Raw genomic sequence first — 27,573 nt, 5'->3', positions numbered from 1 at the left:
CACATTTACGCACCACCTTCACCCGCTCCCGCACAGCTGAAAAGTAAGCCTCCCACCCCGGGGCGGAGTGTGGGGGTTGAAGGATTCCATTCTGGCATGCATTGGCGATCACCTGTGTTCTGAAACATCACGACGTGCACACTTCCGCCATCAGTGAGCGCGGTGCTTGGGTAAGAGGTGAGATGAGCTTGTTGGCGAACATTTTTATTGCTCTTTTTTGTCACAGGCCATCTTATTGCCTGGTGCAATTTTATTGTGTGTGTGGCGTGCACATGAGCAGGGTGATCTGCGGTACATTTGAAGTGGTAAGCTCCGGGTCGTATTCCACGTTTTAACCACAGTTTCAAAGTGAGGTGGGTCAAAACTTGAGATGCTAAGACATTGGTACATGGATGGAGATCTTGATATCAGATCGGAGAAGGGCATTCATGATTTTTCAATCCAATTAGGACCATATCTTTGTAAATCTATCTTTAATTGAAATCAAACCCCCCAAAGTCAGCACCAGTTTGTAAGGTGTCACCTGGCCGAGAGGCCATACCCTACAAGGCGAGCATTTTAAAAGTAATGACTTGTCAGAAACATCACACTTAGTACTCGTGGTCCTCATTTCTTAACTACATGTGTATGATAATTCAGTTTAGGATATGTATCCATGTGTGCATGACTTGTGACTGCGTATTTTTATGAGATGATTGTGTCACGTGGTTTCATAAACGAGATCCCCTCAGAGTAACAAGTGATATGTACTCTGATAGGCACGTGCCTTCTAGTCCGTCTGTCTCTCTCCCACACACATACCCACACTGGTAAGTACAGCTCTCTTCACATTACACCACATCCATGCGGGCCTGTGGCAATAACATTATGGGTTATACAGACCGTGCCGTGTTTCAACAACACATTCTTAGCACTCACCCAAAGTACTTATTTTATTCGTTTTCTTATTTTCTCAGTAGCAAAAGAATCACAATTATATACTATAGGAGAGCCCAAGATCATCCGGATACATACAGGTGGTGTGGACATTGGAGCTGTGCAATCAACTCCTTCCTGGGTAACCTGTATCCTTTATCGTGCCATTGGCACATCAAAACATGAGCACCCGGGACTGGACAGAACACAACATGCCTTATAGTGCGCATAAAAATACTATGAAAAACATTTACTGTTGAATATATAAATGCGTACAGGCGGCAGAATCATCATCAAAATTCATTGGCAGCTCCACTATGTACAATTGCTGGATAATTTAAAGCGTGGCACATCTGAGAAGATGGCAGATGATTACAGATTGACTTTAATAGAGGTTCAACAAGAATGTAGTCAAGGTGCACGCTCGCGGATACCTTTCTAGATTGCCAGGTTTTCCACTGACTATACTATTTAAAGTTTTAGTGTAATTGTCTCACGCATTTCTGATCAAACCTCTTTAAAGTTAATTTCAAGACTAGGTCCCATTTCAAGGTACGTTTGTCATTAATTTTGCTTGAAATTTGCCCTGGAGTCCGAAAGAAGTCTTCTGGCCTCTAACTCAGGTGTGTCAATGTTAATGTCATGTCATGTCATGTCATGAAAGAGCCATAAAGTGCAATATAAAATGAACATTTCCTGTGACTACCATTAGCTTGGAAAGAATGATGCCATTTGGCTCTAACCCAGCTGGCTTGTGGCAGGATGAGTGAACGGGTTCCTGTGCTTTTCAAAGGGATGGAGCTTCTATGCGCACAGCTGGAAACTGTCAATGTCTAAAGACTTTTTTTAGAACACCTATACTTCTGCAGACAACTTTGTGTTTTGAATATCTTTGGGTGTACTGTAATCCTTATTCTGCAATTGTCCCTCTCCTTAGTTGTATTGCTGGTACTGCTCTGCACCATATTCACTCAGTGCTAACTACAAGATGCGAACCCTTCCAGGTGCAAATCCAAAAAGACCAGGGATTGCACACATTAAAAAAACAAGGGTACAAATGAAGAGGAAAGACAACAGCAAAATCTGAGCACGGTTTCGAATCAGCTGTTTTTTCAGTTATGAACAATATGAACAAAAAAAATCAATTTCAAAGGTTGTACTAAAATACACTTTCATCCTGAACGTGCATTTCGAAGGCCCCGAGCAAGTGATTGCGCGGAACTTTGGAACCTGGCAAAATCTGGCCTATAGTTTATTTCACTCTTCCCCTAAAACCATTTTTAAGGCATTGGCTTCAATAGAAGCCTTTTTTATTTGGAAAGCCTGTCTAGTTGTTTGTAGGATGGACTGAATCTCTGCATCGGGACATGACATAAAAACAAAACTTGGCAGCCTGTTATTTACATTATATCCCAGTTTATATTAGTGAGATATAGCAACCCTAGCCTTGTAAATGTATCAAAAGTTAAGATGCTACATTCATTTGGTAGGAGAGTCTCATTCCCTCCAATAACCTTAAAAAGTAAAGTCGTAGAACCCAGACCATGGTTGAACACATGATCAGTGCTATTGTGTGAAATGTTTGATTAATCCCAGGAATGTCCTGGCTCCACACTTTATTGTTTATTGTTTTGGGTGCAGTTTGGGCATTAACTGCGCCTTCAACGATGCAAAGTTCTACCTCTATTCACGGATGCCAACTGTAGGAGGAGGTCTCTTTCATTTCAAACAAACATTGAGGCATGTTGACCTACTGAAGCACAAGGCATTAAAGTTATTGTGTATTGTTGTTATTTTTTGACTCCACACCTAGGGTGATAATTGTGTGTATGTGAGGATATTGCACTCTTTCCAAAGATTGTAAAAAGTTGTTACAGTAATTTGGCTGGCATGACTGGTGTCCGTGATCTGGAATTAATCACTTCATGATTAAATTAATCAAATCTAAATGCAAAACAGTTGCTCAAAAAAGTGCTATTTGCAGGGTATCTCGAATTCTGTAGCAACAAAGGAGTGAGTTATGTGGCCAATACCAACTTCTCTAAACTTGATGGAAATAGAAAGGCTACTGGAGCAGGAGTTTGCATTATAAATCACATTTAGCTCCAATTTTGGGACCCAGAAAAAAAACTATTTCGCAAACATGGTGCCCTGAGTGGTGTGAAGGAAAACTACTGGACCTCATGTAAGATATTTTGAGGGGTCCCCTATATTTTTATCAACCATAGCATAACAAGCATGTTACTTCCAAACTCTCCAGCTTTAATGACAGTGTCTAGAAGTCTCAGTTTTAATGAGTAGACAGCGGCCTGTGAAGGATTACTGAGTAAGAACCCTTGACAAGCGTGGACCCTCACCCTGAACCATTAGGGCTGAATATGTATATGCGAGGAACTTGGGATACCTCAGTCTTGCACAAGAGGAAAACGTTTGCTTCAAGTCACAGTTTTAGTTGTGGTTCACATCTGGTAACTTCAACACAATAACACCATTGAGTAGGGCAATTGAGCAATGAACAAAAGAAACCAAAATGTAAGCTCAGGGGATTGAGATGAAAATATCGCAAACATGGTTGGCTACATATTGCATCTGGTGTCAGATTACTTCAGAAAATAAATTTGATCTAAAATGTGAACTTGGCTTGCTCAATAGAGATCTCAATATGTATGGCTTCCTGTCATTACTATAAAGCACAAGTGCCATGGGTGCATCAACCATTATAACATTTCTTTAATAAAGAATATGCAGTCAGACTTCCACTGCACAGATCGTCTCTTTCTATTGCTTTTATTCCATGTTTTGTGTTTAAATTATTCTTTTGTACACTTCTTACTGCAAAGTCATGCAGCCCCGCAGGATTACTTGCTTGCAGCTCCAACCTCATCTTCCAATATGAGCATAAAATAATTTGTCTGGGTTAAGGGATCTACTATGAGCAATTGCCAGACTCTGAAACAGTGGCTAGGCTTCAGAGGCCAGCCAGGTTCACCTGGCGTGATGACTTGGACATGAGAATTGAGATTGCAGATATGTCTCTCTCGTAAGTGTGCTTCTCTTCCATGGCACTCGCTCCAGGTGCTTATCTTCTGTATATAATATTGGTTTTGAGAGTAGGTCCTTGGTCGTCTCCTCACACCACGGTACTGACCGAGGGGTCAGAGAGATTGAGCTGTCCTGTGATATCTGTTGGATGGTACTGCTGTGAAATACAAAGAAAGATCAAGAAATTGAGCCTCAAAGCATGGATGGAAAACAAACATTAACAATATCAAGGCCCAAGAAGCTGCCTCTCGGTGCAAATAAGAACCAGCGAGCTTCCAGCGCCTTTAAGTGACAAACATAAACAAACTTTGCCAGTCAGACTTTACAGAAATGCATGCAAAACATGCTCTAACAGGTTGGATCACGGTCTAGTTCAGAGTGAGAGGAAGCCTGTTCACAGGCACAGCACACTTCTGTAAATGGTGGTCTTTCCACACTGTGTAACTCAATGCATATATCACATTCTGATGTCTGTCTATTGTGTTTGCTTGCTATTGTGGCACTTAAGGAAGAGCTGAGATCAAGTTTGGAGACTGGTCCTATTGTTAGATATGGCGTTGTATGAATAATGTTCCCCGTGCACATGGTAAGTTATCTGTTTCAGTCTTTCATGTTGGACAGCAAGAATGCCATTGAGTTGGGGGTAATACTAGGATGTGTTATAGACAGCACATTGAAGCAGCAGGTAATTGTCAAGAAGTGCTATACAAACACAGCTCTATTATTTTTATTTTTCTAAGACAGTGGTCAAGCTTTGGGACTACTGCACATCATCCAGGTCTGTATCGTGCTTACACGTTATTTAGAAATACAACTGGAAAACGTGCAAATTTGTGTTTTCTGGACATCTAAGTAGCATAACTTGAGTAGCTGCTGCAAGAAATGGACAAACCTAAGTAGGCTTTTATATCCCACCCACATGTTTCGAAAGACGTTGGTCATCATTTGCCCTGGATTGCATGGCCGTGTTTGGGTGTTTGGAAGAGAATTGAATATTGACACTGATTCAAGGGCAAACTTATGATTCATCCAGTATTTTAGCATTTAGCAGTAATTAATTAACAGTGAGCCTGACCCATTGCGGCAAACTAGCTACACAAAGTTGAGGTAAATACTTTGATTCTGTATCCTTTTGTAGATACTTTATCCGGTCATAAACCTAAAATGCAACAAGGCAGATTTATCTGAAACGATTTTAAGCTGGATGCAGTACAATTTGCACAAGTTTTAGCATGCAAGTGCTTACCAATTATGGATTGCTGCAAACAAGTGCTGACACATTTTTATATGTGATAGGAGGCATCAAATCTGGGTCAAGATGTTTTTGATCTGCTCCACGCTTAGCAAGCGTCAAGAAGGATGCAAAATCAGTATGCCTATATGAGATAAATGTATTTATTTTTAAAAGTAAACCGAAATGCATAAAATAATGCCCTGATGTGTTAATTTTATCTGGGATCCAGAAGGGAGTGGACGTCAGAGTGGGTGTGAGCTACAGAGAGGCAAGGACAAGAAAAGCAAGTGCCTTGTAAACACTGGTAAGTCTAGGGCAGAGTCAGTCACAAGATAGGATTCTGCCATAACCATACAGACCTTCTATAGGCAAGTGCCTTTTGAGAAATCTCCTATTCTCCTTTTAGGTTAGACAGTTTCTACTGGGCTCCGCTACCTAACAGCAGAACATTTTCAAAGCCCCTATGGATATTTTGCCTCACAGCTGAAAATGACAAACCCGCTCCAGTGCCACACAGTCACTGTCAGGGTATCACAGTGCAGTCTCACATAAATAGCTGCCAGCATTTTTGTGCCTACCATTTTACAATCACCTCAGTGAACACTGTACACTGAACTAAACTGGAAGTCTTTGACTTGAGAGAGTCGAGTTTGGACCAAGTGTTTAGACGTCCCTCCTTACAGAAGAAATCGAGACACTTTCTATCCTCATTTTTAGTTGTTGTCATGCCCCAGTCCACATTCCCACATCACCCTAATATCGGTCTAACTTAGCAATGAGATGTCTTCATTTCCTATCATGTGAAACCCGCACGCATATTATCATTGTCTGCCCAACCTCTACAATGTCCCCTTCTTATGCCCATCACTTTGCTTTTATCACTGTAACCATACTGCTATTGCTAACACTTTTCCTTTGTGTTTCATCAACTTTAGCGGTTAGTTGCAAAACAAATCAAGGCTCCAGATAGTAAAAAAAAGTTACAAAGACGTTTATTAAACTGCTCAATAAAATAGCAAGCATTTTCCATGGCCTTCTTAACCCCGAAGACTCCAGGAGCCTCTCCTCAAGCTGCTGCTGGAACCTGAAATCAAGGCCCACCCAGGTGTGAAAGTACTCACTGATGAGCGCTCCCAGTACAGCTTCATGTATTGGAAGCAATCGCTTAAAAACAATTCATCCCCAGGAAAAAAACGAACACTTCTCAAAAACCCTCAGTAACTTTGTTTGTGTGTCAACCTTGACGGCTTCAACAGCGTGATGTATCTGACATGCTTTCAGAGTATAGAAGCTTAACGGAGCTAATGAAAACTTTCAGTGTTGTGGTAAAAAGTAGGATAAAAACACCGATTGCAATATAAGCGGAAAATGATTGAATATTTAGAGATTTTACATGTAGTAACCTTACATTTGTCAGCCTTTTTGTGTGTTTGAGGGAAGAGCTGTTTTGCCCATGTATTGTTAAGAACATAAGGCTGGCAGGGCAGTCATTCTTCCTCCAGTAGCCTTGAACAAGTATCGAGCTTAAGGGTAGCCTGATGGGCTCCAGTGCTTCTTCTCCGAAATACAGTAAGACTGTCAAATATGGTGGGCTGGTATGATTAGTTGAACGCTAAGCTCTTGCTAAGGCCTAGTGTCGGGATTTAGCTGTCCTGTGTGACAAAAGGGCCTGACCAGAGAGAAAGCCACGTTGTCAGATTACTCTATGTCGGGATAATAGCCAGAGGGTCCCCTGTCAGAGACCTGGAACTGTGATCATGATCTGCCTCATAATTTACTAAAAAGTTAAATCTTTGTAATTGGTGAGGTCTGGAGTGCATGATTTTAAACCACATTCTTGTGTGGAATTGTTGAGGGTGTTAGAGACAAACTGGCTATTTCGCTCAGTTCCTTAAACTTTTCTATCATGTGACCAACATCTCTAAAGGACTTGTCTGCACCAAATGAATGCCCACCAATGTACTCTGAATCGTAATGGAAAGCCAGACAACACTTACCACAAATGCCTCTTTTAGCAGAGGAATGATTCTTGATGTCATCACCAATTCAACTTTATCTAAACCTGCTCAAATATTTTTTTAGAAGTAAATTCATTAAATACCCCTTGCCTCAAAGCCTCCGACTGATCAGCAGACACATGCTCAACAAACACTTTACACCAGCTGCCACAAAGGTCAGTGGTATCCTGCCAGGTTACCTGTGCCTTTTACTGAGATCTAGAAGTGTTAGACCTGGCATTCTTGGTGTGGTTTTCCCTGACTGTTTTGCATTCTGACCTTCTGTTTGCTGACTTTGTTTTTGCTATCTTTAGCTCTGTAGGCATTTTACCACTGCTAAGGTGCATGTGCTCATTACCTAAAACATGTTACCAGTTGCTTGTCCATAATTGACATATTTAATTTTCTTATAAGTCCATAGTAAAGTGCACTACACGTGCCCAGGGCCTGTAAATTAAATCCTATCAGTGAGCCTGCTGCACTAATTGTGCCACCTGCTTAAGTAGCCTTTAAACATGCCTGGCCTGCCATTGTAGAGCCTGTGTGTGCAGTTATAAACTGCAATGTGGGCCTGGCAAGTTAACCCTCTTGCCAGGCCCAAACCTTCCTTTTAAATACATATGCCACCCTAAGGAATACCCTGGACAGCTCCAAGGGCAGCGTGCAGTTTATTTAAAAGTTGGACATGCACTTTTAAGTTTTACATCTCCAAGTAGTGAAAAACTCTTAACCACATTTTTCACTACTGCAGGGTCTATCTCTCCCATACGGTAGCATTGGGATTTTCTCATTGCATTTTTAAAGTGTAATTTCCAATTGGGAGGAGATGGAACCCCCAAGTTGTTGTCTCTGGAATCACAATTTAAAATCACAACTTATGTCGAAGTCAGATTTTGAATTATACTTCTGAAAATACAACTTTTAAAAAGTTGGCATTTTCTTACTTTAAATCATCTATTGCGTGCAGGCTGTCTCTGAATACACATCTGGGTGGGTGGCAGCTGGGCTCTTGTGCATTCCCTCCAGACAGCCAGACACAAAGGGAGCTTAAGTGTGACTGAGTGGCTGTCTGTAGATTGATGGCCCATCCTGCGCAGGATGGGTGGGAGGAGCTAGCACTTACACCTGAATGGGCAGGGTCCTTAGCCCTCACAAAGTGCTGCACAACCCCCTGTAGTCTGTCTGGAGCCAAGGCAGGAAGGACAGGGATTTTGTGCACTTCAAAGGCCTCTCTTTGATGTCTCCCTCACTTCAAATCCACCACTGGGTACAAGAACTGAACTTCTGGCCCCACCAAATCAGTACACGTCTGGACCTAAGGACATTCTTCCACGAAGAAGGACTACTGTGCTGCTGAAGGGGCTTTCACTCTGCTGGAACTCAGCTGCACTTTGCTGGACTCCTTCTTTGCTGTACCAGCCCTGATGCCCTCCTTGCCTGGAAGTCAGAAGGATTGGACCTGCATCTCTACATCCTCAGATCCAAAGGGACTGCAAGGGTGTGCTGGCTCAACTCCTGTTCTGAAGTCTCAGGGACATCAAAGATTTCACACCACTCTTCTACAGCTTCTAGACTCCGCCAACTGTGAGTCCTTCCCTGCCAAGTGTCACCAATCCAGTCCTAGGCCTTTGTAAGTTGGTTCTGCAGCTGTTTCTACAGAAATCCATGCATCACCATCACTGTGCCAATCAAAATTGCTGCATCTTTCTTCGACGCCGACACATCACCGCAGCCGTGGAGGACAATGACATCACATCATGAACTGCGCAGCCCAGAACCGAAGCATCGCCATCATTCCCGACTCATTGCCTTCACCTCTTGCCTAGCATCTTCTAAATTCCTAATGAGTCCGCAATCTGTTTTCAAGCTCACTATTTTGTTAACCCAATTACACTTGTCATATATCCTCTGAATATGAAGACCAATTACTAGTCATTCTCTTCTTTTGGCTGATTCTCAAACAGGGTAGCAGCCATACTTCTATTAGGCGTCACTGTGAACTCCTTTAGTATCCCCTTCGACATCCACAATGTGCTATGTGAAGTCCACAGTGCTGCAAAATCAACCAAAAGAACTAAAGCAACCATAGTTTCCCTCAGTGGATGTGTGTCAAGCTGCTGTGTAGATCTTTCACTTCAGGAGGTGCAGGACGTTTATAATGTCACCAACTGCAAATCTGCCTTGTTTCACTAAACACACAGACCCTTATTGAAAAGGTATGCACTGTACGGGTAAAATGGGAACAGCAGAGGTAACTCCTAATTTATCTAATTGACAAACTTTAAGTACACACAATTGTGCCCCAAATGTTGGGCAAGTCAGAAGTGCAATTGCAAACATGGGTTTCCTCTCCCTTGTCAATGAGGCTGCTCTCAGAGAAAAGTTCTATTGAGCTGTGTTTCACAAACATTTCTCCAGTTCTTCACCAGCTCCATTTTAGCAGTCGAGTTTGGGGGAGTTCTCCATTTTCTCTTCTTCTGCTTTTGAAAGCAACAAATCATTGGTATCTGTCTCACTGGTCCCACCTTTAAATGCCTAGAGGAATCTTGGTCATAGGAGTGTTATACACCTGTCTCACCCTGAATGGGTCCTTTGACTTTCTTGGCAAATTTAATTCCTTGACATTACCTATAACTATTTGTATGTTCCTTGTGTACTGTTTCTTCAAGGTGCTACTCAGGCAGGTTTCACATTTTTCATGGTCATGACAAATCCTCAACCCTACATCCTCTGGCCATGGCTTTCCAATTTAGACATAACTTTTATAAACCTGCCACAAAACTTACACCCCAAAGATATTTTGCTTGGTTAGAATGTAAAAACGTGTATGAATACTTGAGCCAGTGAAAGTAGTCCTGCATATGTTCTAGCGTCTCAGACCAATGCATGAAAGTTGGAACAGAGGGCACTATGTCCTAAGCCAACACTGTGATTCACAAACGTGTACAGTTTGTGATTGTTGCATGGCTTTTCACTATGTACTAAACCCATTAAGCAATTACATAAAAGGTTACTGAAACGCAATATGGGTTAGGAAATGCATTATGAATCTCAATTTGGAAAAATGTTTAGTGAGTGCCTTCTGAATTGTGAGTTCCAATGCAAAATATCAATGGTTTGCAACTACAATTTCAGTCACAATTCAATGGTAAGTTCCTGATTCCTCACAAAAGGTGGTAACCCATTCACAAAGGGGAAGGGGGAGCCAAAATGGCCCCTGTTCCTTTAAGTGGATGTCAAAAAAGTTGGTTTGAGAATAGGCAGTGGCAGGGACTGCTGCCAACTATTCAACACACTTAATAATTTTTTGTTGTTGTTTTAAACATGCAGCCCCCAGTTTCCTTTAAGGAGAAACAACTTATTTTTTTAAACAAGTTTTCATTATTTAGATACGATCATACATATTTTGGTCTGCTGGCTCTAGCAAGCCACCATCTCCGTGATAAAATCCAGAGTAAAATCAATTTGTAACCTACCACATGAACACTAATGATTTAGAGCAACTTGTAACCCACTCCAAATAACCTTATTTGGTGAACTGGTCTATTAATACATAGATCTGTTTGCGAAATATTCTACAAACATCCAGCCCTTTGTGGCGTTGTAAGAGCACTGCAAATTGTTTCCTGTAGTATCATCAGGTCAGTTGGCACAGTTGAGCATCAACAAGATAACCAACACTCAGTGGCAGACATGGCACTATCTACCTGATGAGGGACAGTGGTCTTTCTGTGAGCTCCTTGTACTTTGTGTTCAAATAAAGTAAAATACATTTAGAATTAGTACGTCTCTTCAGAATGAAACCCTGCTTAAAAGTCAGAAGAATGAATATAAGCTATCTGTGGGAGTAGTGAATCATGCAGTCCAACCTCCCGGCATACAAAGTAGATACTGGAGCTGCTACTCAAAACACCAAAGAAGGAGGATCCGATTTTGGGTATCTGGCCTGCAAAATTCACTGTTTGTATTGTGGCTGAGAAACCAAAATATGAACAATGATTTTTACTACCAGAAGACAGCACTGGACATTACAAACAAGAAATGTAGCAAGAGAGCTCGTCGTCAGTCACAATATGTAATGTGGTTCTAAATTTCACCATGTTTTAAATTAACACCAAGCAAGCATGTTATGGAATGTCCTCAATGTTCTTCTGCAGGTTTGGTCCCCCTAACCATAAAGCTACATCTGTATTTAAGAAATTCATGTGGTTTCAACATATTTTCAGCCATGGAAGAGAAGACAAAATAATAGTACATCAATTATCTCTTCGCTAAGAGCAAGCATGTTGCTGTATTTCTAAGGTTTTGTCCCAGTAGAGCTTTTGTCAACTGTTGATTGAGGGTGATGTATTTTGCAGTGACCCAATGTGAGGGAATGCACCCTGGACCATGACGCTATTTGGTGAAAAGGGTCAGAATTATTTTTTTCTGAAAACAAATAAGTCATGAGGGGCTAACACTGGGTGAGTCTAGGAATGTGCTTGCCTTTATCTATTGGGAGCTGAATATTTCAACCGGACCCACAGTAGTTAAAGCCATGTGCTTTGTAAATTAAAGACAGTCAAATGACACATACCTTCACGGTTGAAAGAAAACTACATTGGCATCCAGTGGCGGCACAAATCAAACATAAATTGCTCACATCGATGCATGAAATTGTAATGGCAATACTTTGAAACAAATCAAAGCAAGGATAACCAATTACCACCCAACAAGAAACCTACATTCAGCCCGTAACAACATTCTGTTAATCCAAAAAATGAACAGATCCTTGGTGGGAGGCAAACGCCTATCCTACCTGGGGCTCAAGGCTTGCAACAAACTTCCAGAGTCACTGAGAGAAGAGGAAAACATATTTAATTTCAAGAAAAATATTACATAAGCATCTATTCCAGCAAACCACTTGCCAAACCAGTCAATGCTGGCGTATTTGGTATTGCGCCTTCTAAGGCTTTTAGCTCTTTGGTTAGCCACTCTGTTTTAGCACCATATAAATATACTAACCATCAGTAAATAAAATAAACAAAAACATTTTTAAAGAGGAGTTTAGGACTGTGTATGTATGGTGCTGAGCAGGTCCCTCGCTAATTTTCACATACAAAAAAATTAAAAACGAACGTCTCTTGGTCACTTTTTTATACTAAGTCTTAATAAAATGCATTGCTTGGGCACAATAACATTAACACGGAAGGACACGGAGGTTTCTTTGAGTTGGACTTCGGTAATTGGTGGGCATTTGTCCATTTAAATGTGGTTGAAGCAATAGGTGGAGGTTGTGGAGCTGTTAGTGGGTCGAAGCACTGCGAATGATCTGGGGAGCAGGAGAGGATTTCAGCTGTGGGCCGTGGTCTGGGCTATTGGGAAAGGAAATGAGTGAATGAATGGGAAGCTCATGAAATTAGAAGGGTGAGTGGAGGGGTGGTTAAGTTGTGTTACAATAGGTGAACTATGATTCTGATGGAACCCTAAGTACAGGCAATAAACCGGCATACATTTTGGTTGCAGATCCCTTCCTTGAGTTTACTGTTTCAACTTTAAATATAACCTATACCTGTTACCCACATATTATCATTTATATTTTGCATCTAGTATGTTTAAATAGTGAAGATCTGATCCTTTATGAAAGATGAATAATTTGCACAGAACAGAAAAATATTCAGCAATCTGGTCTTAAAGGTCAACCACGAGGTCATTTCCATATTTTATATTTTCGAATATTTCCTTACATTTATTGTTGGCTGTGGATGGCCAGAGACCATGTACAGGGGCACCAGGATAGATACAAGATAGCAAAGCTGGTTTGGTAACAGTTGACACAAAGTAAACAGGGAAGCTCTAACTACTTCCTCCCTGAATTAGCTGAAAGACTTCAGCGATAAGGGGAGGAACTGTTTTCCAGAGGCTTGGAGTCGATTTCTATATTTCCTCATGCTGCTGTGGGGTAGGGCATTTTGTCAAATATTGCCTTGCATAATTGGCAAAATTCATTATGTAGAGAAAATAAGGCTGCACCCGTTGTACTGGCAGCAGATGCACCATACCAGGCCTATGGTGCCCCACACACCATATCCTGTCAAATCTACGGTGCAGCCACAAGAGGTGACAGATGATAAGTGTCCCCTCCTGTTGACTATGACATGCGAGTTCTTGATCCAGCAGCCGGAGACCATATGCCTTTCATGGGGGGTGACTCTGAGAACTGCGATCCAATCAACTGTACTCTGCATCTGCTGATGAACAAATAAGGTAAAGCAACCAAAGGCATTTCACAGACCACAAATTTGGTTTGTGAAAAATCCTAAATGCATACATTATTCAGAAATGAGCATCTGTTATGATTATCATCAGATGACTCCATGTCACTGTGAGCCATAATCCAGTCCATGGCTTTCCTTTTACAAAACACTGCAGAACTATAATTTACTTCAGTTTGTTTAACTGGAGTGATCATGAGTACCTCTACATGAATGTAGTGGGTGATACTGACACATCCTGGGTACTACTGAAAGCATGCCAGCAACGTCACACTGACTAGCACTATACTTGGTGAAACGCATCAGTAATTGTGTAGCTGTATGTTTTTGCTATAAAGTCAAACACATTTTGAATGAAAACTCTGGAGACATGAAGATGACATTAACCAGATCAGTGGAAATCCGTTTGGTCACAACTTCTGCCTTAATGCGTGGGCGACGCTACTTTAAAAGTTCCCGTGTAGAGAGGATGCTTTGATTGCATTCTGTTATTGGATGAATGACTGTCGTGGTACCAATTACTAAAACTCAATTGTGTTTGCAAAATGAGAAACTGATAGGCTGATAATCTCCAATGGAAAGTACGTTGTGTAGATTTATAATTTTCATTATAGAAAATGTGAAATCTGGGTAGATTTTGCTGTGTGTTGCCTTTCGAAATTCTGCTTGCCCCAGGGCTCAAAGATGAAATTATTGTCTAGCGAGTGTAGCTGCATACTGCACCACGTATGCGAGACAGCTTTGTGAAACAAGGTTTTAACAAACCGAGTGAAGGTCATTGCATACTGACAAATGATACGGGTGTATGAGTCGGGTAGTGGAAAACCTTTTTGAAGTTTAATTTCTGTAATTCTCAAATCAGCACTTTGTCACTAGCCGTGTCTCTTTGACGTTCATTGCACAACCATGGAACATATACATACATGCAATTCACTTCTCACACAAAAAGCGGAAACATGCTGCTTAGAAGTTGCATTTGAAAATCTTGAGAGAGACAATCTACACATAACACAATATGCATCAGCTTTTGGAAATGTACAGATACACAAAAGGAACACAAAACAATGACTTTCATTTTATTGTCCTCACCCCTAGGGTTCTTGTGACTATAGGAATGTGACTGTTTCGCCAAATTATCATCCTAGCCTCCTGTCCTTAGCTGTGTAAAGCTTTACATGAGTTGGAACTTATAGCCAACCAGTACCAGACATGTATCTGAGTACTGGCGATTGGGAGATGGTTTGGGTGTGTACTGAATACTATCGTGCAGTTGATGCTAATGCACAACCCTGCTGGAATAGTACTGCAGATTTATTACAGCATCAGTTCATAGATATCTTCATATCTTGGATTATAAAAGCCTTTAGGGCAATGGAATGATGAAAAACTGCTTATGTAACAAGAGGTTGGTGAACAGTGCGCAAGAAGAAGTGTACATGCATTTATTTTTAATTTTTGGCAGTTATTTATCACAATTTCAAGAAGTTAGACTAGTATTGTCTAACTACCTAAAATGTTTGTTTCTGAACGCCCATGACGGATATGCCGAGCTGCACTGTGGCACTATCCTAACCGCTTTATCTTTAGCTTCCTTCCACTCTTCTGATCCAGGAGATAACCCTTCCAGGTGACCAGGTCCACACCCTTCACATCCTAAAGACCACAAGCAGAAAAGCTAACCATGTGCGCCAGCTGATCTACAAGCTCCTCTCTTGGTGACCAAATGGCCTCCACCTGTAGAGAACCACCATGATCCCACTAATGCATAATGTAAAATGAATATGAACACTGTAAATCTCCATTTTGCAATCCATTTTCAAAATAACTTTACTATGCATTGGTTACATTGTTGCTAAGAACCTGGGACAAATGTGGCATGCTGTTTTTCTCGGATCAGCAGCTTCTTTTTTATTATCCCTTCCCTTATGCTTGACAGAGCTAAATCACAGATGAGTTTGGTAATCTCAGGATATCAGGATACCCACATTGTTTTGTAAATTATGTAGGTAATGCTGAAAACTTTGACTAATTATTTTGTCTGCAATCCGCTATCCTCTGACTAGCAGTAGGCATGAAAAGCATTAGGGAATTATAGCTTCGATCTTTTGGACCCTATGGTTAAATCCAATTCCTGTTTCATCAATATATATATTTTTTTTTACCATTACTATTTATTCATAAATAGGCTTCATAAACCTTTATAGTTCTGTGTATTTTCCCAGACCTTAACATTGTAGAAGAATATGATTGTGTTTTGACTATGATTTATCAATGCATGAGCCTATCACTGAATTAGTGAAGAGAGTAATCAACTCAAGCGTGGAAAATAATAACCAGTCTGTCTAGAGGTATGTCAATTAGGAGCACTGCTACTAGGTGGAGGTTTGTCCTGGTTAGACCACTTACACATGGTTTCCAGCTAGTGCAATCAGGAGACTGCTGAGGATGCAGGATGGCACGGTCAAGCTTTTTTGACATAATGATACAAGAGCATATTAAACCAGTTGTGATCAAATTGCAACATCTGCTAATTAAAAGTGTTGATTTCATGGTACCTATAATTGGCAGTAGATGTCTGTGCGACCGTTCATATCACAGATTCATATGGACTATATTTATTTGGTGTACCAATTGCTTGATGTGTTTATTCCCAGATATTTCCCGGAAGAAAGGAGCTTAGTTGGTCATCGGTTGCCATGCCAGTGATTAAGGTTTTGAGTATTCACCCACAAAAGATGTAATAGACAAAAGACAATTTTTGGATCACAGTCAAGCTCTTTAAGAAAGCTTTAGCTAAGCCTATGAATTTCATGTTATGTTAAACACTTTTATCATCAGTGACTTTCCCGAGAAACTCCACGCTTAGAAGCAAAACCCCGGGGAACACACTTTGCATGGAAAACGAAGCCTGATAACACAACATAGCCTAGCAGAATCTATTAGCATTCTGCTCTGCTGAAACTATCAGCCAGCTACTCGGTGAAGGTGTGATAACTAGTAATGGAGATAACAGCTCATGAAGTGTTAATCCTCTCGGATCCAAACAGTTCTTTTGTTCTAATAAGGGTGTCAAGGGAGACAGTTATGTTTTTCTTAGTTTATGGTTAATTAGTGTGTCTTGAACAGCTTTCTGAATTTTAATTCTGTTCTTGTTTTAGATTCTCCTGGAGGGGAGTTCACAGTGCGGGTTGGTATCACCAGCGCTGTGAACTCCCCTCAAGGAGAATCTTTTCTTCTGTAGTGAGAGGAAGAAGAATGAAATAGAACTCTTCTAGTTCACATAGAAGTCGAATTTTTTTTTCTTCAGTGAAGAGGACTAACTCAACACTGCTTTAAAACACACCACCCACAGTGATTAATTCATGAGCCATACACCGCACTGTGATACCACCCTCACTGTGAACTCTCCCCCAAGATAATCGAAGACAAGAAACAGAATTAAAATTCAGAAAGCCAATTGTCTCCATCGCTGTGGTATGATCATGTTGTGTTACTGTTCTTAATGTGGCAATAAGTATGTAAAGTGTAATCTTATTTTAAAGTGGAGAGAGAATTTGGTACTTTAGTATGTGAAAGGTCATGATGGTTTTGAATTAGAATTTTGCAACCACAATTAGCCATTGTAGATTATGGGAATGACATATGCAGAATGAGTTCAGTGGGAAAATCATTCTCATCTTTATTGTCTTCTTATAAAAATGCAAGAAGACACCCTCTGCACGACCTCTTCTATTTTGTTTATCACTGGTACTATTTTGCCATTCCCCCTTCTGTAATTTGCAGCTCGAAGCTTTCTCCACTCTCTTCATATAGTTTAGAAACTTTTCATATGCCTCCTGCTTAAATATAGATATTTTAGTAGGATCATTTTTACTTTTTGGTCCTTTGCTCATCAATTGTTTGTTTTTTAAAGATCTAGGCCTGTAAATTACAATTTAGGGTTTTCTATGACAACTTTGGGCTCCTCATTCAGTGTCCTGTGATTCGGTTAACATGTTTAGTATGGCTGAAGCATATTCTTCAGTGTCAATATGCCCCTTTTTATATCTCCAAGAACTTTTACTTTTTTCTAATTCTCTTATGCAGCAGTGAGGTATGTATAACTGGGTGATCTTTGTTTTTAACAAGATTTTTATTCTTTTAAAAGGAAAGGTGGTACACATTAGGCAGCTTTTTCCTGGGGCCAATGTGATGACTTCTATTTGGTGTGTGCTTGAGGTGATCAGGTAAGAATTCAGGGTTAATATATGCTGCTGTTCACATTGACTGGGTCTTGAAAGAGGGATCCAGAGATTCAAAAGAATAGCTTTATATAGTTGATGCTGTAGTTAATCAAACTTAAGAGAAACAGAGGTAGTGCCCAAGACTCTGCAAGCGGTGAATGTATATTGGCTTGTTGAACTTGCTTACACTTACTAGGCATATTTTAACTCAGAGTAGGGGTGCAAGCTATCAATATTCTAAGTCAGTTATCCTGATAATCTTCATAGAGCAACTCATGATTATTTGGTGTTGTAGTGTGTTGAAAGCAGCATTTAGGTATAACAACACCAAAACTGCCCTGTTACATGAATTCCTCATGCACACAAGCTGATCCTTTGCATATAGGAATGTGACTTCGGTGCTTCAGTTTGTGTAAACTCTGTCTGACAACTTCTTAGTGGATTACTGTTCACCATACTCTTTGTGTGTTGAATCCTGTCCATTATATCTTGGATTTTAGTTATCACTGCAATAAAGCAACAGTTGCCCAGGTTTTCTGCATCTCGAGTTTTTTGTTAGGTTGTGTGGAACTACACCACTTGTAAAATATTAGTTCATTATTTATTTGCATAAGGTGAAAAAGTTGCTGAACATAGATTTATAGTTGTTGCCGTGCATGCGTATGTTGGACACCCTGTTGCATTTTAGACTTTGGTTGTTCTCTCATTTTCAGAGGCAGGCCATGGCGTGAAGGTAAAGTTTGGGCACGATGACTATTTATTTTTAAAGGGTTTAGCTTGTACTGAGAGATGTTTATTTAGTTTGCAAAGTTGGAGTGTGTGTCAGGGGCCTGGTCTGAGCAACACAACTGGCCCTGATTCTGTGTATGGTATCAGCGAAGAAGCGATGTTTTTCAAAGTATTACTTTCTTATCTACTGTTTGATGTGACCTCTATGCATCATTTCAGAACATGAAAAATATAAATATGATGTATTTTAACCGTGGTCTATTGCAGCTAAGGGACATAAGTGACTTCAAGTTGGGGTAATATTTGTGAATAAAAAATGACAGGCTCGACTCTTGTAGCAGACAGCCAGCCCCTTAAGCCTTAATACTGTAAGCACAGTTTCCAGCCATGTTAGCTTCATGTGTTTTGAGTGTCTACATATTACTCCTGATGCTATGTTGAGACTATTAAAATGATTTATGTTAAATTAACACTCCAGAAGGTGTGCTACTGATCCAAACACGTTGACATCATCAAACTAGCTGATCAAACACCCAAAGCTTAGGTTGGTGTCTTTTTGTACTGGACGTCCTGCTGTAATTTCTCTGTCCTGCTGAAGCTTGTATCATCCTAGACTCTGAGCCCGGTGTATGATGGCACTCTCCTTCAGACTGAGAGTCTGATGCTCTGGTAATTTCCCTTTGTTCACAGGAGCTAAGTAACTCATGGCTAAAGAACAATTAGGGTCTCAAGACACCCCTCCAAGAAAGCCAGAACATTTGCAAATGTCTGCACATTAAAGGTGTCTCAAAGCGGAGGGCTATTGTTCCCCACTCTTTGTCCAGTTCCAACAGACTCAGAGTGCCCCTCAAGTCCGTGGATGCAAACTTTGTTTAAATCTATGTAATGCTCATTTGGTGCACTCAGTGGGCACCACATTTTAAAGTGTCTCTAACTGTTTGCTTAGAGCAGGCACGAGCATAAAAAGAGCAACAAAAATGAGAATATACTGTTTCAATATTGTTGCTTTCCTCGGCGAGCTACCATCACATGACAAATAACTATGAAAAGACGTTAAATAAGAACGAAATGTCTTGCAGCTCCGGGGACTTCCAAATAATTTATCATTTTAGTACCCCTACATTTTACTGAAGCATTTAACCACGAATTAGTCCTGACCGAAAGTAGATGACTAGTGAAAGCCAAACAAACTTGTAGCTAAGTGTGGTAGACATGACTAGGTAATCTGTGCAGAAGGAACAGTTAGAATACCCGTCTTTGTGGTTGATCCTTGTGTATTCTGTTAAGTCCACAGAGTCATAATTTATTTCGAGCATGCTATGAGCCAAAGATAAAAATGTGGCAGGCAGCGAATTCTATTAAAACAATATCTTGTTAAAATAATTTCGAGGAAGATTTTACTCGAACTGCACGTAGGCATAATGTTCAGGCGGCATTCGGTGAACTCTGTGGCCCTGCAGTGTCAATCTACCTTCTAGAAACTTATTTGGAATGACACTGATTTTAACAGCTTAATAGGAAGTTGATCTAAAACAGTGGTTCCCAACTTTGTTGACATCTGTGGACCCCCACATTATCACTACTGGAACCCGGGGACCCCCACTGAATCAATATTGGAATCCAGGGACCCCCTCCTGAGTCATTACTGAAAGCTGGGGACCTAATCTGTTAATATTATTTAACTTTCTAAGCAGTTGCGGAGCTCTTGAGAAGGCTTTGCGGTCCCTCAGTGGACCCCGGACCACAGTTTGGGAACCACTGATCTAAAATGTATGCAGGGAGAAATGTATTTGGATTTGGATGTAGTTAGAGTGCTTGGATAGATCTGATCCTGATCCTGAGATGGCAACATAATTGAGTAACATTTGCATATCTTAAGAAGTTATTAACTCCAATGTAATATTTCTTTTCTTCTATGGTTAGAGGAAGAAGACTGCAAGAGAACCCTTCTAGTTCACATAGAATTTAAATATATTTTTCGTCAGTGAAGATGACTGCTCAGCGCTGCTTTATTATACACAACCAACAGTGATTAATTCATTAGCTGAAGAACCTGTAACTCACTAATGATTGTAGGGGGTGTTGTTAGTAGTGTAAAAGTTTATTCATTAGCCAAACTAGGATTTTATGGGTTTGGCCAAAATGTACAATCACAGCGTTTTAAATGCATTCAATAAATTGACGTCCTGTCAGACTTCAATCATTTGTGAATTGTATTTCCGTATCTATATCTTGGGGCATAGGATTTATTAACATTATACTTTCTGTGGCCCATATTTGCTTTTTTCTGAGTGGACAAAGGAATCCTGCCTTCTGCTTGCCCTACAACACTTAAACACATATGATACAGAAAAATAGGCCAAACGTGCTACAGTAGAGTAGCTGTCCTGGGAATTAATAATCTTATTTTCTGCAAACAAAGGTCCACCTTAAAGGAGACGGCGCTCGAGATCAGGCAGGCTGTCAGGCATAAAATACCCGATATACTCACTTATTCCCAAGGAGATAACCCCTCAAATGCTGACCACAAACAACTGGGGGCAAGAGGGTCTCTGGTCTCTTTCTTAAAAAGTGAAAGGTAAGCACAGATGTACTTCAGCATTCAGATAGTTCATAAGTGTATCAGCAAATCGATTTTAATTCAGGGAATCGAAGAAGAATACAGAATTTTAATTTTATGATTCACATCTAGCAAGGTTGGACCAATAATGATAGAGAAATTCACAAATTGACGAATGCTGGATTATTCATACAGTCATTTAGTCATCCAATACTGAAAGACTGACAAATATATCAGCGAAAAAGCTGTCTCAACAGGAAAAGAAGGGGTTGTGGTAGTCTCTCATACATTGGAAATATAGAATTGTCCATCGATTAACAACCCTTGTTATAAAGACAATTAATACCATTATTCTGAAAAGCTTTCAAACCTGGAGTCACTGACTCCGGAAAACAACGATGTCAAGAGACTAATTCTGCCCCCGCCGCTCCTACTGAGACATTACCAGGTGCATAAACCGGTCTTCAAAATAATGACTGTGATAGTAGTTTGCTTCAGTGCTTAACTTTTAAGTTGAAGACCGTGGAACCCTTACTGAGTACCTAGATAGACAAATATAGAGACTATTTCTCCTGGCCAATGCAACCGACATGTTCTCCATGGAGTGGCCTTACTAAAATATTGCCTGCAGAGCTGAAAAGAAGGAAAAAGTTTCTTGTTCCACTTTTTAAGATTTAACTTGCCCTACAGTTTAAACTAAGACACACCCCAAGTGAGTCAACAACCAAGGAGTTAGAAAAAATAACAAAATAAAAACTGGGCTGATAAAGATTGTGAAACGTCTGGATAGTTTGAACAAATGCTAATTACCTGTTTGCACCTGAGGAAAAGTAGTTGTTTTCGTCATATTAGGATGAAAATGCATTAGTGATGAAAATGCTGCAAATCACATCATTCTAAAGCTCTAAGATCTTAGTAAAGTCATTTACAGATACTATTGTCTCAAGTTAGATGCGTCCAGATGCAGAAAGACCCCCACCTCAACAATCATTGTCTCTGGAAATCAGACAAAGTTAAGGAACGATCTTGTTGCATATATACAATGGGCCAAGGCAATTTATATCGTCCAAAGGGCCCTGAAATAACAGTTTCCTAGAGACCTGATGCACTCTACATATATATATATATATATATATATATATATATATATATATAAATATATTTATATATATATTTCAATGCAGAAGGTTTCCCTCAACTGCATTTATATGCTAGCATCTTTAACATATACTGTTGTACCATATTGTAAAGCTTGTAAAGATCAATTCCTCCTGATGGGCGGAGTCCTGCTCACACATAAAAAATACACAGCTAACTACATAAATAAATGTATGAATTAATAAATACCTATTTTGAATTACTGGAGACACATGAAGGCAGAGTTTTGGAGAAGGTCTGTACTTGTACCAATACTCAAAGAGAGTAATACAACAGATTCTTGAAATTACTATGCCAAAAGCATTACTTGAAATATGTGGCAAAATACAGGAACAAATGGTAAGGGAACTAGTTTCACAGTGGGTAAGTAAAGAGACGCTGGTATGGGTTTGGAATAGGTCATATCACAATAATCAGATGTTGTTCCAAGAGTAGTGGGAAAAGGTGATGCTGCTTACTTGACTAACTTTGACTTCAGTAAAGACTATGCAAATGAATTAATTTACTGGTAAAGTTTCTATTTCCCATAAAGACTTTGTTGCATATATGAAATCGGTTATGTGACCTTCGAGGGTAAAGGCCAAAGAGCAGCATATTGCTGGCAGAAGGTTAAAAGTGGAGTGATGCAGCGGTCACTGATACTAACATAGTACTTGACATAAAATGAACACGGAAAGATCAATAAAGACAAGTAAGTTGGCCTAAAGTAGACAGTATGAGAATTACCCCATACGAATATATATAAGTGAACAATTGAAAGCAAACAGATGGATGCTAATTAATCTAAGTTGAAGTTATGGCATAGTAAGGTACCTTAAATAGGAACATCTAGCAATTCTGTACTAAAAAATCTAATGTTCCATACCTTGCATAGAACAGAAATAAAGTCATATTATGTACACTTTATAATATGGTTTTAAAGTCATATTTAAACTACTCAGTGGAGTTAGAACGGCCCCAATAGAATTAAAGACTGTTACAAATGAAAAACTATACATGGAAGTGCAATAAAACAAATTAAAGTTACAGAGGGTACAGCCATTAAGAAAAACTAAAATAGTTGAATATATGTGTGCTCTGTATGAAGTGTTGAACCGGGAAGTACGGCTCTAAATAGATATTTATGGCAACCTATTCACCAGGAAGGGATTGTTTACTGAAGACATGTACCAGCTGATCAAGAAGGGTGAAGTTTATTACTGCTATAAACGTTTCAAAAAATAAGTTAAAGTTAGATGCCAGGAAAAAAAAATATCCATTGGGACGTTTTCCTGGATTCTAAGTTTAGTTTCGATTTCATCAAGCAGGTCAACAACTGTCATGCAAGGTTGCTTGAATACCAGCAGTGAGGGGTAAAAAAAAATCCCAAAATAGCAGGTACAGTAATATAGCCATAATTATGGAACTACAACATGGGGTTACACATGATTATATTATGGTTGTAGAAGAGTGTGAAACCTCCCACTCAATAGTTCCCATTTAGAATCCCATGAAAATGTTTCGGCTCACTAAAAAGCCTAGGTGGATTGTGGCTTGGAAGGTACTGTGCGTGCAGACATGGGGTGACAGGAGTTTTTTTGCCCTTGGAAAACCACCTTTGGAATGCTTTGATATGATTTCCTATTCTCTATTCAAATGGATCGATTGAGAATCAGCTCCTTATTTAAGCACTAATAGGGAATGTGAGTGGACTTACTTATATGCTGAGTTGTTGGTTTTATTTGTGCAGTTGGCATCATGGATTCTGAGAATGCATCCACCAGGAACTAAACTAAGACATAGGGGTTTATTTATTGAGAACTGGCGTAAGGCAGTGCCACAAGTCTTCTTGCTGCGCTGCCCTACACCAATGTGAAAGGGCAGGAATGCACTGTATTTATAAAATACGGAGCATTCCTGTCCTTTTCCCCTGCGCTGGCGCACAATTGACTGACTAGCGCCAATGCAGGTACCCTTGCACTGTGGTGCAAGGGTGCCTGCGTTGCATGTAAGTTTGTTTTTCTGCACAAAACAATCCTGAGAGGCGTTTTCCTATTTCTATATTTGCTGTGTGAGGAGAAATACAAATACAAATATTTCTTCTCGTCATGCCTCCCCTGGAGAGGCGTAAGGTTTTGTCACTTCCCCAGGTTTATATGGTTAAGTAATCTGGGGCAGCATCAAAACCCCTGGGTGTTCAGTCAGAAAACCTACCACAACGCCCATGGAATGAATCTGCAGAGCAAGGCAAAGCAACAACTGACACTGCTTTATCTTACTCCATCTCTATGAGGTCATTCAAAACCACGCAAAGTGGTTCTGTGTGGCCTCATAGATATGGCTGAGAGGTTAGCACCGCTGGAGCTTTAAGAAAAGTGACACTCCAGTGGCACAAGCCTCTGCTAAATAAGCGACAAAATGTCATGATTGGGACATTGTGATCTAGCCCCCTAACCGAGCAGTGCCACTTGGGTGAAGTTTATTAGTGGTGCAATCGGTGTGGCCACAGAGACACTGGCTTTGGAAATGCACCAAGAGAAGAATTTGCACCATTGTTTTCTTTCTGATTGACTCACTGTGGCCTCTCATTTGAGTAATGATACACAGTATGTTTTAACACACCTATGTTGAGCTACGGAAATCACTTACTGTATTGGCTATAATTGAGCCACTGGAATTCATGCCACGCTTTGGATGCTGCCTCTGACGGAAAGCATCAGTGGAGCCTATAAAATGGTCTTAGCCTGTTGTTTCTATGGTATTCAGCCTCCAGTCTAAGGACTGTGGCAAGCTAACAAAAAAAGAGAAATTACTGACAGAGGGACTGGAAATACGAATTTCTTTGTCCCTATCAAATCCTATGAGATGCACAATAGGTTTGAAATCATTAGGTCATATTATGAGAGATTACTTTTTTTGACTCTGAAACTGGTGTTTCGTTTCCTGCTACTATAATTTTTTCTAGTTTGTTTCTAGGTTGACTTATTTTTCTATGTTGACTGCAAAGTAAACATGAAGTGCACAATTCCCCTGTGGTAAAATTATGACCTTAAGACCTTAACAGGCAACTGTGCATATTGGGGGTGGGGGGGGAGGGGAGGGGGAGTGTGCTTATCCAGGGACTAAGCAATCGCTAATTATTTTTGATGTGGTAAATGATTGTGAAGTCTTCGAGACAAATGATCTTTCCCATGAGGGCTTGACCAACGGAATGATATTCGGCCTATTGACTCTAGACTTTCTCAGACACATCATTTTGGGGATGCCGGGGGATATGATTCCTCATTTGATTCCAGAGACAAACTAGATCTGCTCTTGTATTTATTTAAAATGGTCCCCTGCTTCAGGCTACGCTGAGTCCAATTGTTTGAACTGAAGTAATCACGCTGCAGATGAAAAGCCTTTTACTTAGAGTAGATCCTTGTTCACCCTTGCCATTTGAATGCTAAGCATTTGTCTTTACCTCGCTTGTGAGTTTACATGAGGCACACTACTTATATACTGAAAAACATTTAGCTATGGTGAATGAATTGCTTCTACATTTGAGGCAATGCATGTGGCTATTAACAACAAACATTTTCATATGTGCCTACCCTTGAAAACCTGTGGGGTCACTGCTCCCTAAAGTGGAGATGTTGAGACTCGTGGTTCGATTACTAGGAAATCTGTGACACCTCCTGGAAGCTCTGTTCTGCTTGAAACACTTAACTCCAATTACATATCTAGTTCATCAATTGAGAAGTTGAGCAAGAATGTGTTACTTGCTCCCCCTCTTTAATAAAATTGCAGAGGAATTGAAACCCATTCCTATTGCACATGACGGGGTGGAGGATGTTGATATCAGCTTGTCCTTACCTCTTCAACACAATCAGAAGTGTGTTCGTCCTAGGGAAAAAAAATATGAAAAGGACAAAGGGTCACCGTAAAAGAATAAGAAATTTAAAGTCCAGTGCACCACCACATAACAATGGTCTAGATGATTACGGAGTGGATAAAGGACTCCATGAATTATCTGATCCAGCTGCAAAGCCTAAGAATCTAAAAAATAGTAAATTACTATTTTTACACCTGGCTCACAAATGGCCTCACTAATGTTAACTGTAGCCAGAAGGAATAAGCCAGAAATCAGTAAAAAGGTGTTCAAACTTATGGATTTAAAAGTGCTAATGATTCCGAATAATGAAAGCATAACTCAGACCGCTTTGTCTTTCCATGTCACAAATGAGATTTTTTCTTCTGCAGCAGTGGGGTCTGATCTGACTATATCTTGTGAGCTCTCAAAGTCCATTGTGTGTGGTAGGCATAGTGACTGGATCAACTCTGGTGGATAGTTATAAAAATAATTCTATGGTTATTGGCAGTCCAGTCTTTTCCCACTATTTCTTCTCTCTCATAGGAATGAAAAGGGGTCATGGCTCAAGTAAGGAAAAGGCCAGTTATCAAGCTTTATAGTTTTTCTCGTTTATTATGATAAACTGCTTTAAATAGCGTTCTATTTCTTGTTTTTCTACATCATCATATTTCCCTCAGTGGTTGCTTGTGCAAAATGTCCGTGATCTGTTGATTCTGTGATTTCTGTTAAAACTGTTGCCAGAGAAAGAGATAACTTATTATGGACTTTGTGCGACACTGTGGTTTCCAAAAATTATTCTTGAAAACACAGATTATAAACATGATAATTGGACAGATAAACTCCTGGCAAGGGTGAACAAGCCAAAGGTTTTACTTAATAACACTGGGATAGTCACAAACTTGCTTCTTCACAGCTCAGCAAAAATGGAAGTTGATCATAGAAATAATAGCTGTGAGAAATGTACAGTTAGTTTCACATGGGTTCTCATTATGACTGAATTTACTCAGTATGGTCGCAGAGTTCATTATGTTGGCTATCATTCCACACAAAAAAACACACATCTAGTGATGACACTCTGAAACAAGCTAAAAATCTCAAGGCCTCGTAAGGCTATATTACCACAAACGATTGAACCTCCATCCTAGAATTCGTTTTCTACTCGGTCTGTTGTCTCCATGGTTTATGGGAAATTTGAACTATCAAGTTGTGTTTCAATGTTTTGTAAAAGTTTCAAATTCTACTTTCTGCAGTAGTTGTTGCTATTGATGAACATGTGTTTGATTTGGTATGCCCTTTATTTACAACTACTGAACCAGCTAATTACAGACCAAATGATGACTTAATCTGAGTATTTCATGTGGAATACAGTTTGAGTCCTGCACAAACCTCCTTGTCTGTTCATATGGTCCCTCTTCAGTTTTGCAGAACCATATTATGCTATTGATTTCGTAAACTTGTATTTATCACCATCTAAAATGTGTACTATGCATCTGATTACGTGGCTAGAATAGACAATTGTGATATAAAACATACAAATCTTCATGATTTTGTGTAATTCAACAGTGATTGTAATGCAAAATACCCATGTAAGGATTATTAATCAATTGAGTACATGAATTCTTTATTAAA

The 27,573-nt window shown here is 39.9% G+C and overlaps 1 protein-coding gene across 8 annotated transcripts in view; it reads right to left on the bottom strand.

Annotated features, from left to right (window-relative positions):
* Window positions 1–970: 970 nt before the first annotated feature.
* GRIN1 (glutamate ionotropic receptor NMDA type subunit 1) overlaps window positions 971–27,573 on the bottom strand; it is a 775,019-nt gene continuing 748,416 nt past the window's right edge. For 4 of the 8 annotated variants that reach the window (XM_069241305.1, XM_069241309.1, XM_069241306.1 and 1 more), the window contains one exon: window positions 971–4,114. In XM_069241305.1, coding sequence (XP_069097406.1) covers window positions 4,046–4,114 — 69 coding nt within the window. In that variant the 3' untranslated portion in view covers window positions 971–4,045. Of the gene's footprint in view, window positions 4,115–11,986; window positions 12,023–25,946; window positions 25,977–27,573 lie in introns of all 8 variants that reach the window. The other 4 variants (XM_069241308.1, XM_069241311.1, XM_069241313.1 and 1 more) reach the window with 3 other exon arrangements.

The sequence above is a fragment of the Pleurodeles waltl genome, chromosome 6 (genome assembly GCF_031143425.1).
Source record: "Pleurodeles waltl isolate 20211129_DDA chromosome 6, aPleWal1.hap1.20221129, whole genome shotgun sequence".
Lineage (NCBI taxonomy): Eukaryota > Metazoa > Chordata > Amphibia > Caudata > Salamandridae > Pleurodeles > Pleurodeles waltl.
Note: the sequence above shows the minus strand (reverse complement) of the source record. Positions and strands in the feature narration are given on the sequence as shown.